The sequence below is a fragment of the Miniopterus natalensis genome, chromosome 7 (genome assembly GCF_054644295.1).
Source record: "Miniopterus natalensis isolate mMinNat1 chromosome 7, mMinNat1.hap1, whole genome shotgun sequence".
Classification (NCBI taxonomy): domain Eukaryota; kingdom Metazoa; phylum Chordata; class Mammalia; order Chiroptera; family Miniopteridae; genus Miniopterus; species Miniopterus natalensis.
The window spans coordinates 43616081-43629771 of record NC_142087.1 but is presented as its reverse complement, the minus strand read 5'-3'; the positions used below and the strand labels follow the sequence as shown (position 1 = coordinate 43629771).

Here is a 13691-nt window from a genome sequence, read left to right as displayed (position 1 = left end):
TACAAAAAGGATGGGAGCTTACAGCTCTCAAATCCCCCAATTTCTAAAATCCTACTGCTTTGCTTCCTGGCCTCTAGGAGGGAACTGAGCATTCTCCAAAGGGCACTGTCTGGCAAGCCACTTCTGGTGAGCTGGGTCCCAGGTGAGAGATGCTGGGACACCAAAGTAGAACTCCCAAGATTCCTCTTCCAGACAGGCCGGGGCCAGTCACTGCCTTTTCACTGTTCCTCCCCTGGGAGGGCAACTGATTGGACTTGCACATAGCCAAATTTGAAATTTTATATCACAAGAGCAAAATGGACTCCACCCACAAGGGTTCCAAGTCCCCAAAGCCCATTGTTGGGCAAATATCTATTTCTTTGCCATTTATCATTCAAATTTGGCTTTTGCCATGCTTAAGCTGGACTGTATCACCAACAAAAGTGACTTGGAGCTGGCAGCAGTCCTCATTTCTGCTAAAAAAGACAGACACTGAGGCCAAAAACCTGGCTGCTCCCTAAACGCTTTGGAAAACCAGAACATTGTTTTGCCTCATTTAGCCACATAATTGCTTCTGAGGACTTAGGGCATAATAAAAAATACTTATAAATAATTTTGATCTTTTCATTTCCCTACAAGGAACTGTTCTATTTACCACTTTAGATCTTTAAAATTACATGTAACCTTCCTGTAAAAGCATCATACAGCAGCATCCACTTTTATAAAGGCTAGAAACATCCTTTAACCCGTCAGCAACACACACAGCCTACATGAATGAAAGGCTTTTTCCCTTGTGAAACTTGAATCGAACTTCTTGTTTCATTAAAGAAAAAGCCCGAAAGAATTTGGGTCAGAGGACAAAGAGGAATAAATATAGTTTTAAGCACAGTTTAAAATTGTTTTAAATGTTTAATTTTCATTTGTCAAGCCTGTAAAAATACGATGAAAGAAACCAGCTCTGAGGTTCCCAAGCCCTGATTGGAAGACACTTCGAGGTGAGGGTTTTAATTTCACCTGGGGCACTTGTTCAAAACCTTATATTTCCAAGCCCCACCCCAGAGACTTTGACTCAGAAAGTCCGGAGTGGAGCCCAGGAACCTCTCCTTTTTCAAAGTGCCCCAAATAGGACAAAACTAAATGCAGAAAACAATTACTAAATCAACTGAGATTTTAATGCCTGTGTTTCACCCTAAGCTAGTCTCAGTATAATCCTACCATCACCTGGGACGTGCTGCCCAGGCCCACCTGGGTTTCAGTGAGATCTAGGGTGAGACCCGGTCATTTTTAAAGAGCATTCCAGATAAATTTAGGAAATATTACAGTGGGAAAATGCTCTTCACTCAACAAACACTGAGTTCCAATCACAGCTTTACAGAAACAAACTCTGTGTGTGATCTTCACAAAGGCTCTCACTTTCAAACCAAATTGTTCACAGGTTTGTATGTAGCAAGGCTGAAAGAAGCCTGGGTGCAACTAAGGTGCATTTAAAGAAGGCAAGGCCTTCCAGCAAGAGGACAGTTGGGTGAAGACAGCAGCAACTGACACATCATGATGAACTGTGTTTTGGGTGGAAGGAAGGAAGGAAGGAAGGAAGGAAGGAAGGAAGGAAGGAAGGAAGGAAGGAAGGAAGGGAGGGAGGGAGGGAGGGAGGGAGGGAGGGAGGGAGGGAGGGAGGGAGGGAGGGAGGGAGGGAGGGAGGGAGGGAAGTGAAGGGTAGGGAGAGGGAAAAGAAAATTGAAAGCAAAAGTTGATATGATAAGCAAAAGCAATTTAAATTACATGGGCTCTGGGGTATATGAAACCATTGAGCTGCTGGGTTTTTTTAATCTACATTAGAAATACATATATATAGCAACTCAAATAAAAACCTGGAAATAAAACAATTTAAAGCACTTAAACCAAAACTTCTAGCTTTTACTTGGGTTAATTTAACCATAAAAAATATGATATAGATCTTAATTAAGAGGTTTGTAAAGTACTTAAGTTTGCCATTTTGTTGACATTTAAATGTAATTTCCTCTAAAAACTATTCTTAGGTATCAGCTAACTGAACTGAACTGTTGGTTTAGACTATGGTACTACCAGATAAGATAAAATTTGAGATAGTAAACTAGAGAGCTACTCACTAGTTTAGCGTCTATGCTGTTTAACACTTACCCCTGAGGCTGTCGGTTGTGTTGTAGGGGAAGTATTTTTGCTGCAGTCATCTGAGTTAGAAGAAGTGGAAGTTGGAGTCATAGGAACGGAATTATTGCTATTGCCTACAACAGTCAAAATTAACCTCATAAATACACATATACTCTACTGTTAAGGTTGGCAAATACTTTACAATCTAATAACATTTTATTATATTTACCAGAGCAAGCTTTTGACTTATTTATGTTCTTAGGTTTTCGTTTCCTGGTTTGAATTCCCTCTTTTTTCATAGCAAGCGGTCGAGGCACCTAAAAAAATTTTTCACACAGGCCATACAGTTAATAAATATATTGAAGAAAACCCAAACATTAGCTAAAGGCCCAACATCAATACTGAAAGCTCTCATTTAGAAGAATTTGGCATAAATTTCAAACCAATTTTTATATACAGTCAATAGATTCCAACTGCACAAAGACTATATTTACCCCATCAAATGCAGATTCCTTCAGGGAAAATGACATGATTTGCCAGAGAGATATTATTCCTCCAATTAATGTTTATTGTTTTAAACAACTTCAATTATAGAGTAAAACCACTGAATGCATATTTTTATTTCCAAGAGCTCATGTAGTCCCATCCTCCTACATATACAAGGTTATTTTCCTTTTTAAGGTAGATGTGTATATAATATTTTGTGCTAGCCTTAAAATGAAGTGTAAATATATTTTATTGCATTCCAAAATTAAGATATAAACTAGTTATTGTGCATTTCTAGTTGGTTCCATGCATTTTTCCTTCTTTGTGCAGTTTTTTTAAAGGGTTACTACCATTTTGTCAATTCTAAAATATCTATTTTTCATTTTAATATTCCCAATATTGAGATAACAGTTTAATATAATAGCATCTGAGATTCAATAACATGCATATAGAAAATCGGATTTTCACTCTCATCCCCTTCTCCTTTGCTGACTTTTTTTTTCCTCTTTTGGTTTTTTTTTTTAGCAGCTGCTTTTGTGAATGCAGCTCATACCTGTCGGTGATAAAGGTGGAGGTATCAGATGATTCTCTTGTAGTATTTAATCATATCAGACAGTAATAGGGCAGAACCTAAGATCTGAACTAACATTCCTCACACCAATGAATTTATTTTATCTTTATTGTTGAAAGTATTACAGATACCTCCTTTTTCCCTCCTCGATCCCCTCCACCCTGCATCCATGCTGACTTTTTCTTAACCAAAACCATGTAAAAACTATACTAAATGTGTATACACATAAGCAGAATATGTGGCGCACCCCATGGAGTTTCATGTAGAGTCCACAAGCATTGCACACAGGTTCGCCCTCAGCGTTTCTACGCCACAAAGTGGTGGTTGTGGTGTGACAGTTGGCACAGGACAATCCAAGCCGCCGGGAGGAAGGCTAGAAAGCAGCACAAGAAAGTGTAGTTTATAAGTGGTTTTTGTGTATATGCTACATACATTATTGCATCATGTCCCTGTCATCAATAAGCATGCACCTGGTTATTATAAATAAGGGGTTCCTTGAAAAGAAAAAAAAATTAGGTGTAGTTAGACTGACCTTCCTGGCTCAAGAAACTTAAGTTTTACATACTTTGTGCTTGATCCCAAACATACATTTGATGTGCTCCAGCATATTAGCGTAGATTATAGAATAATCTACAGGGAAGCAGTCACAATGTTGGCCAGTAACTGCACCTACTGTTGTCAGAGGTCTGATGTAAAATAGCATTGAAATGCAATCATAACTGCCTGCCAACACGGTAAGTGGTGTTGGGCAGTCTCCACTTCACCTGAACTGAAGACAATCAGGACTAGTTCTCAGATATGTGCAGAGTAACAAACCAGAAACTTCAGAAGAACCTAGACAGTAATAGAAATGGATTGTACAAAATGTTTGCAAAGAAATATTTTTATACATTCCATAATTATCATGATCAAATGCTGCCTGGAGTTTTGTATTTTTCATTTTTGCAGAAAACAAGCAAATTTTATGGCTGTTTTAATGCTAGCATCGTCTTATACACAATGATATTAATATGTTTTATTTACCCTGAAAGTATAATAATGCACTTTTGTTATTAAAGTTCATTATTAACAAAGGGTTACTGTCATTCTGATTTCCATGTTCCCGTTATGCCCATAATATCCTTAAAGGGAATTTATTGCCCCTAAATTCTATGTTATAAAGAATGAGGAATGAACCTAGTATAAGGTTCTCATTAGAATGGTAAAAACCTAAATTTGTTTTCAAATTACCTAGATAGGCAACTAAAAAAACGGTGCCATGACTTCAGTAAAAGAAGCTATAGGGAAAATCCAGGAACCAAAGTAAATTGAAAGTTACAGAATTTGGGACTGGAGCTACACTAATTAATTCAAGAAAAGAAGTTGTTAAGAAGAATGCACAACAGAAATAAAAATCGAGCATATACTGAAAATTCACAGATTAAAGGACAGAGATTTCCAAATCTTTGGTGGCAAATTTAAAAGATACAATTAAATTTCTCATGTACAGTTTGCATCCTGTTGTATTACTTTAGCAGTGCTCTTTACAGGCAATTTATAAAAAGAGATACTGGTAAGCCTCTTAGTACTACAACACTTTAAGATGTAAAAAAATCAATTTGACTTTTGGTTGTAATTAATACACTTGGCTGGCAGAACTATTTGAGGAATTGCTTTGCTAAAATGATGAAAATGTATAAAACCTTATGCATTAGGGTTTCTTTTTTTTCTTTTTGTTTAAGAGAAAATTTCTTAGGAGAACACTCCTTTCTCTTAATAAATGTGAAATCGGAAAACCAGGGACAGGAAGGTTCATTTTATAAACAGGTCATTTATGACAGTTTCCAGTGGAATTTGGAGCCAATGTGAAGCAAACTTGTGTTATCAGAATTTGCCATTATAACAAAGAACTTTATGACTGTCAACTGCAGATCATAAGTGAAGCCAGTCCTCATAAACATGTGAAATGAAGGTGAGTGGGTTATAAAAGTTCCTTGTAACAAGTGATCTCAGTTATGTTCATCATTGACAAGGAATTCAAGTTAACCATAAATCTCTCATTTTGCAATGTATTACAAGTTCAAATTCACAGTGATTGGCTCTGTACTGCTGGCTAAACAAACTTGGGTTCAACATTCTGCTTCTGATAACCAAGGTAGGTCCATCAAAGCCATAAATAAGAAGCCCACAAGGAGAAGTAATTGATAGACACGCCCTTCAATCGGTATCATTTATAACCCATTTACAAAGCGTATTGGCTGACCTTGGTTACAGCCAACACAGTTGCCACACAGAAGGGAAACTAATTGACTCGGAGATGTTAAAAACTGTTCTGTTATTTATACTTGTAAAAGCAAAAAACAATGGTACTACCTAAATATGGACATTACTAGATTAAATTTATAATGCAACTAGAACCAAAAGGGCTACTATTCTATTAGTTTTTTGCTCAATCTCGAGAAAATGTTACCTTTCCCAGCTCAGCTATTTCTCAGATCAACGTGCCTTTCCAAAAACAAAATCATCATCAGTTTCCTGGTTAATACATAGGCTAATACATGAAAACAAAGAATTTCCTAGGGATATTTTTCAGCTACTACTTTTCCTTTTTTTAACATCATGCATGTAAGAAAAATGAAAACCATAGGGAGTCAGGCGCTGAAGTTAAGGATGGCCTTTGAAGAAACTTTTAAGCTGTGGGAGGTTGTAACAAGTTTAAGGCTCATGCACTCATTAAATTAACCTTGGCCACTTTATTTTAAATGCATTAAAAACAAAACAACCATAAAACTAATTGCTTCTCCTTAAGGTGTCAGACTTACATTGTGATGCAATTTCACTCTAATCTGTTTAACACAAACAACACGTGTAGCGTTTGTCCCTGCTAATTAGAGTATAACAATTAAATAAATTACTTGGATACTTAAGATGTCTGGCGTCTAACTGTAAAATATTTTACTTTAAAAGGTATTAGAGTATGGGTGCTTGGCTAAACAAATGTTAGCCTTACAGTGGGGTTTGCGAAAGCTCTATTTTCTCTAATCACTACAGTAGTAAATACCCTCCCCTAAAAACACACACACAGTGATGACCATAAGAGATCGATCCCGGAAGAAAGGATCTGAATTCCTGTACTTTAAAACATAGTAAAACGTGTTCACATTGGTGAAAATCCTCAACCTGAGAACTCACAGACTGCAGTTTTTTCTCTCAAGTTCTATGTAGTTCTCTGAACAGCCAAATTTCAAAATAACAAAGGTGAGAGCAAATACATTTTCACCAGACTCAAGGGCAACCCAAATGACCAGAGGAATCTGTGGCTAAAACCTGTCTCCCTCCGAGAAGAGGCAGAAGGGACCCAGAGGCCCAAAGGGCAGAGTCAGAACCCCGGAATGAAGCTGTAGGGGGACCGGAGTGTGGGTCTGCCGTCCCGTCCCGCTGGGGGGTGAGGGGCGCTGTAACCGAGCATGGTTTTTCAGGGATAAAATCCCAACCCGACCACAGAGTGCGGAGAGAACACATCTCCTCCCTCTACCTGACCTGGGTCGGGACACTCAGTCCTCCTCGGGGTTACCACCATCCTTACAGATCTCCTGCGTCTCCTTCCAGAACTGCGCTGGCGCAGTTACCACTACATAGAGAGGTCTGCAAATATAGACTTTTGTCCTAAAAAACAATAATAATGGTAGTACCCTACACCTTTTTTTCCCCTTTCCTATAAGATGTCATTCCCTACGTTCATCGTGGGGGCAAGGCTGTTTTCGTTGCCCGGACACTGACTTCGGGACAACCTCCAGCCGCGCGCCAGTCACCGGGACGGCGGGGGCTCGGCGCCCGCGCTCGGGCGGCTCCCCAGGCCCCGGGCGGCGCGGCACCTGTGCGGGGCGCGGGGGCGCGGGGCGCTCGCACTCACCACGCGCTTCTGCGGCTTGATGAGGGGCCGGCTGAGGCCGTTCATCTTGCTGTAGAGGCCGCAGGCGTTGCACAAGTAGTGGCCGGTGCCGTCCCTCCGCCAGAGCGGCGTCTGGATGGAGCCGCAGTTCACGCACTCGCGGCTCTCCGGCAGGTCCTCCAGCAGGTCTGCGGGGAGAGGGGGGACGAGAGGCCCCGTGAGGCCGCGCCCGCCCCAGCCGAGGCTCCCCCACCCTCCCCAAGGCCCCCAGCACCGCAGGGTGCGGGCGCTGCCCGCGTCCCTGCGCGCGCCCTTCCCCACCGACCCTTTCCGCTCCCTGGCCAAGCGGGGAAACCGCCCGGGACGCCCCTATCGACCCACTGGACCATCCTCGGCGCCCCTGGGCGCGCCCAGCAGAAACCTAGGAAAGTAGGAGACGGCGCTGGAAGCCGAGCCTGAGCCATCTGCCTTCTACCACCGAGGGCCTCGGGGTTGAGATGAGCTGTGGGGAGATCGATTTGGGTCCCCTGACCCCTCCTTTCCGGCTGTTCACAGGCTTTGCAGAACTGAAATCCATCATAATTACAGTATGCCACTTGCCGCGCCCGAGCAAAGCGCAGGACGTTAACACTGATCCCTGACCCCGGCTCCAGCCCACAAAGATCCCAGACACGGGGGGCCGCCTGATTTCTTTTATCTCCCTTTTTCTTTTAAGCAGCATTTACTGTACCTGCCACCCTGCCTTTTCCCCAATTAAAAAAAAAAAAAAAAAACAAAAAACTGACAAGCGAAATTAGAAATACTTGAGCATTTATAACAATTAGTTAGAAAATGGCTGAGATCTCCTCAGGGGGAAAATGCACTAACAATAAGCAGAGATAAATGTTAAGTTTGATTTTCATGCCACAAGGACCAAACATTAAGATGTTCTGATTTTAAAGTGGGTCTGATTGTTTCTACCTGCAAGATTTCTACAAACGGTTGATATTTTGATTCAGAAAAAACACTAAGACCAGCCCAGTGCTAAATAAAGCTGTTTCCTATTTTCCTACCCTAATATTTCAACCTGTGCCATCTTTCTAAATTGTGTTTAGGTCATTTCTACTTGGTTAGTTTTCAGAGTTCGCAACTACCCTGGCCCTGTTATTTGAAACAATCTTACGGATAAATGGTTGTGGCATTTACTACTTACCCTATATCGGTTAAATATGAATGAATAAATATTATGTAAAATGAAATAGGTACTTATTAATTACATATGTACTTTTTAAACAGACTCTTTAAAAACCTAAGTACCTCCTATTTAGGGTTATTAACATTATAGAGGGTTTAAATGTTCCAATTTGGCTTTCCTTAACGAACATTTCTGAAGCAATTTTTTTAAAGTAAATAAACATCACCCTTTAGAGTTTTATTTGAAGATTATGGGCCTTTCTATTCCTTCTCATTCCTGTGCACTTCACCGCTTGTTTCTACCATTAACTGCTTGTTGTAAAGACAGTTAAATGTGTCTTTGGCATAAATACTCTTTAATTCCATTAATACTATTTACCGTACAAAACAAGTCTCCTTCCTCAAGAGGTAAGTTTAAGAGAAACTAGCATCCTACATAACTTGAGTTCAAAGTTGTCGAGGGGATACTGCAACTTACAACACATCACAAAGATTTATTCTTCTCCGCCCTAAAAGCCACTATTGACTGCGGTAATCAGTAAAACGCTCAGGACTTCAAGGACACTGAAGTTAAACAAGGTATTTGTCTTTGTTGTTGATTTTAAAATGTTACCTATCAGAGCCTCTCTCAATAGAGGAGTGGGGCATTCCCTGGAGAACCCAGCCCCGTGACTGGCCTCCTTCCCCTGAGGTGAGAACAATAAGGAGACAACAGTGTGAGCTCTCCAGGTAAATTCTCCTTAGTCATCTGAAAATCCACTGACAAAACTTAAAAGTCCACCGTGGATAAAAATAAAATTAGTACATTTGCTTACTTTTAGTTAAATAAAATCTATAGCTCCCATTTCTTCCAGACCACCCCCCATCCCTCACCCAGCAGGTACAATCCAATAACTGATTAAAATAAGAAAAGTGTTTGTAAATAAAAATTATAAAATCAGATGGCACTGGAATCCCCTTCATCAGTTTCCCCCTACCCATCATCTCTCTCCTAACATGGCTGCCTTGGGTGCGTGCCCTGGGGAACGCAGGCTCAGGGGAGAAGGGCTGGGCTGAAGGACTGAAGAGCTGTGAGGACCCAGAGCTCACCCCAGGACTCCCCACAACCCACTCACCCACTACCAGAACCAGGGAGAAATGTGTGGAGCAGGTTCCCAGAAGCCTCCACACTAGGCAGGTTGAGAAAGCTCAGCACTCAGGTTTTAGCCCTGCTGTTTGCCCAAATCAATTCAAGAGTGCCTCCAGAAATGGTTTGTTTAAAAAAAAAAAAAAAATCAAATTGGAGAAGCAGGGAATCTAGCTAGGAAGCTGGGAGGAGAGGGGCTGGGGGGTCAAAGTCTGTCTAGCAAGAGAACACCTGTGAGGACAAGCAAAGTTAGGGTTATTTGCCTCCACCACTCCCAGTCTGGCTTACTCTCACTCAGTAGTTTCCCACCTTCTTAATAAGACTATGCAAAAGCCTGGGTGTTCCCAACCCCCTTCCCATTTTTGGTTGGTTGTTTTTTAAAATATACTCTGGATCTACAGAAAATTTTTCTAATTTTTCAGTGTCCTATCCAGGAAGTGAAAATATTACTAAAAGGATAGGTTACGTTTACCTTTTTTTTAAGAGAGAAGGGAGGGAGGGGGAGAGAGGGAGACAGAGGGACATGGATTTGTTGTTCTACTTATTGATGCACTCACTGATCACTTTCCTGTATGTGCCTTGATCGGAGACTGAACCCAAAAACTTGGGATACTGGGACAACGCTCTGACCAACTGAGCTACCCACCCAGCCAGGGCAGGATAGGCTGTTTAAAATGAAAAGAAACATCACTTGCCTGCAATTGCACCCTATTGCCTCTAAAAGGATTTTCCTCACAGAACCAATTACTTTAAACAGCCAAAAAGACTCCAGTTATGTCTTTGGGACTACTTCTCTTTCTCGGTCCTGTGAAACACTGGAAGACTAGGGGAAAGCAACAAGGAGATCACGTTAAGGTGTGTCATGGAACAAGGCAGAGCTACAGGACCTCGGTCCAACTGCAGCTGCCCCACCCTTACCCATCTCATACACCCTTTCAGATTCCCTGCTAGACTCCTGACTGACAAACGCCTCACACCCTAACAGCCACCCCCTTCCCATCCTTTGAAGAACCTTCATCCCGCTTCTCTCTCCTCCTGGGAGCCAGACGTGGGTCCCTATGCAGCTGGAAGGGTGACAGTGCTGTGCTCTCTCAAGCCTCTACTCAAAAGAGCAAACCAGCAGGGCCCTCCACCCCCACACAGTGATGACGGTCTCCAGAGCCAGCTTCGCAGGCGGAAGAAGTGAGAATTTTGAGACCAAAATCTTAGAGTGGGTGGAGGAAGAGAGGAAGAGCTTGTTGCCTTCTCCCACTGTTACTAGTACTTTCGGATCAGATCCTTCGTTTTCAGGCCACTAGAGTTTCCAGCATGTCTTTTGAACACAAGGTTGGCAATGCCTCACTTTATCCTAACTAATCAGGACCCCTGAAAAACTTCTTGCCCCTAAATGGAAAGCTGAGGCTCTCAGACTCAGGGTGTGAAAGCACCAGGTAACATGATTTAAGCTGACTCTGTGACTCCCACAGACCCCCTCAAACAAATGACAGCCCCTCTCCCCCCAAAAAATCAAGTTATGTTAGGAGTCTGTCAGGTTACCAAACAGGTTAAATATAAAGTAAGAGGGACCCGTGAAAGCACCAGAAAGCTAAGCATCCAAAGTGCCTCTGTCAGGCCAGACAACACGGTTCACACCCTCCCGTTTCAGTGAACAAAACACTTCAAAACGGGCTCTTTCCAGGTATTCTGACAATCGTGTTTTCCCAGTTCATCGGCAAATTGCCCCAGACACAGGAACGATAGTATGAGTGGGGCTGGAAACTGAAAAGCTGGTGGGCTGAACTCTAGAGAAAGAGTAGATGTGGGAGCCCCAGGCCCCCGCCCAACTTATGTCAAGTCAAAGGGTCTCCCCAGCAGCTTTCCCTCAGGAGAGTCACAGGCTGACCAGTCCCGGGGTCCTCTCACTGATGGGCCGTGGGGATGCCAACTAGGTCCTTAGGTGCTTTTCCACTGTGGCGCCCTTTTAAATACTCTCCTTGAGGAAAACACAGCTCGCCTTTGGAGAGGTGAACTGGGCGAGACCGTGTGTGTATTTAAGGACAGGGTGAATCAAGTCTCCAACACGCCCCTAAACTTACCCCCCAAAGGGGTCTCACTGTTCTACTCACGCAAAACTCATCTTCGACGGGGCTCAGGCCCTGTGGGCTCCCTCCCGGGCTAACTTCTTCCCCCTGCCCGTCCCACTCACTACTCATCAGCTCCTCGGAGCTCTCCTAGGCACTGACGTCTCCTTCGTGGAAAGGAGCTGAGACAGTCCGCGAAACAGAAGCACCGCATCAACCGCGCCGGACTCGGGGTCGCCCAGGTACAGGTCGGCACATGCCGCCTGGGGCCGGGCCGACCTCCGGGCCAGGACGGGAAAGCCCTGGCAACCGGGCCCGAGTCGAAGAGCCGCTCCTCCCCGCTCCCGGGCCCACCGCGCTGCGGCGCGACCCTTACCTGCGCTGGGGCCCCGCGGCACGGGGAGCGGGGCTCCGGCGCGGCTCTGCAGGCTGTGCAGCACCGGCGTCTCGAACGGCCCCGCGGGCCAGGCGGGCGTCAGCGGCGCGCCCACGTAGGGCGAGTAGGGGCTCGGGTGGTGGTGGTGGTGGTGGTACGTCCCGTTCAGCGGCCGCGCGGCCGTCAGCGAGCTGTACTGATGCTCCCGGCCGCCCATGGCCGCCAGGCCGCCGCCGCCGCCGCTCACGCCGCCCGCGCCCCCGCCGCCGGCCGCCGCGTAGCCCCCGGGGTCCCGCGCCGCGCCGTTGGCCATGGGCGGGCTGGACGAGTAGGGGAAGCGCGCGGAGACGTGCGCCGCGGCCGCGCCGGCGCTGCCCGGCCCGACGGCGCCGCCGCCCGCCCCGCCGCCGCCGCCGTACGGGGGGCTGTCGGCCGAGGTCTGCGGCCAGCCGGGGTGCGCGCCCCCGCCGCCCGCGTGGCTGGCGGGCCCGCTGCCCGCCCCCTGCAGGTACGGCAGGCCCGGCAGCATGGACCCCACGCGGGTGGTGGGCACGTAGACCGGGGAGCTGGCCGCCGCCGCCGCGGCCGCCGCGGCCGCCGCCGAGTGCACGAAGCCTCCGGGGGAGCCGTCGTACGCGGCCGGCCCCTGGCTGGAGAGGGCGGCGAGGGTCTGGTACATCTCCTCGGGCTGCTCGGGCGCGAAGGGACTCAGCTTGGCGCCGCGGCTGGACCACAGCAGTTTACTGGCGGTCGCGGCCTGGTCGAGGTCAGTGAAGAGCAGCAGGTCCTCCCAGCTCGACAGGGCGCCCCCGGGGCCAGCGACCCCGGGCGCCGAAGGTCCGTGGGGAGCCCCGAAGGGATGCGAGGCGTAGGGGCTGAGCAGCAGCGACCGCGCCGGGGGTCCCGCCGCCGCCTCCGTGTCGAGCTGCGGCGTCCTGCAGCTGCCGGCGCCGCCGGGGCCGCGATCCCCACCCCGGGAGCAGCAGGAGGAGGAAGAGGAGGAGATGGGGGAAGGCGGCGTGGAGGGCTCGCGCGCGGGAAAGGCTCCGGAGTCGCCGGCGTCCGCAGCCGCGGCCCCCAAGCGCTTCGACAGGCACCAGCCGCCGTCAGTCAAGGCCATCCACGGTCCTGCGCCGCGGCGAGCTCACTTCTGGCTCCTGAGGCGGGGAGACAGGGGCGGGAGGGAAAGTGAAAAGGGGTCGCCGAAAGCGCGGGCAGCACGGCGTCGCGCTCCCACTCCCCTTCCTAACTAACGAGATGGTTCGAAGATCCCGTTTCTGCCCTGGGCGTGGGAATGGGCGAGTGAAAGGGGCTGTGGCCGAGCAGCCGCCGCGGGATCCTCCGAGGACCGGGGCCGGCCGCCTTCCCTGCCCCGCACCTCTCGGGCCCCTCCCCCGCCCCGCGCACCCCTGCGCAGCATCCTGCATCCGCGCGCGCCTCGTCCCCGGGGTGACGGCGAGGTTTTCCTGCCTCCTCTCGGTGCCTCCCTCCCGGCCACTCACACACACAAAAGAACTTTCTAAGCCGCGGCCCTATCCCGCTTCCCCGCGGGTGCCGCTCGCCCCGAACGCCTCAGCACGAAGGCTGCCCCGGTGAAAACCCTCCGCGCGAGGGTGGCAACCTGTTCCGAAAACGAAACCGCCGTTTTCTCTCACACCGGCTCGCCCAGAGCTCCCGGGACTGCGCTGACGAGACCGAACGCGAGCCCCAGAGCAACGCAGCTCAGCCCCGGGAAGGTGGGGCCTGGGGCGGGGATGGCAGCCTCGGGCCTTCCGGGCACCGGCGGCGCGGGGTGTCCCCGGGGCTGAGTCTCACGCCCGGCCCGCCTGCCCCCGGGGGCACCGCACACCTTCGACGCGGCTCGCGGTGTAACCACCGGAGGCCCCGGCGCGCGCGCTCTCGCCGGCCGCGCCAGCCGGCCC

The 13691-nt window shown here is 47.7% G+C and overlaps 1 protein-coding gene across 1 annotated transcript in view; it reads right to left on the bottom strand.

Moving 5' to 3' along the window:
• GATA6 (GATA binding protein 6) overlaps positions 1 to 12912 on the bottom strand; it is a 28959-nt gene extending 16047 nt beyond the window's left edge. The window contains exons 1-5 of the mRNA XM_087818612.1: positions 11770 to 12912; positions 7056 to 7222; positions 3411 to 3536; positions 2336 to 2423; positions 2137 to 2240 (exon numbers count right to left, since the gene is read on the bottom strand). Of these exons, the coding sequence (XP_087674738.1) occupies positions 2137 to 2240; positions 2336 to 2423; positions 3411 to 3536; positions 7056 to 7222; positions 11770 to 12889 (1605 nt within the window). The 5' untranslated portion in view covers positions 12890 to 12912. The remainder of the gene's footprint in view (positions 1 to 2136; positions 2241 to 2335; positions 2424 to 3410; positions 3537 to 7055; positions 7223 to 11769) is intronic.
• Between the last annotated feature and the right edge of the window lie 779 nt (positions 12913 to 13691).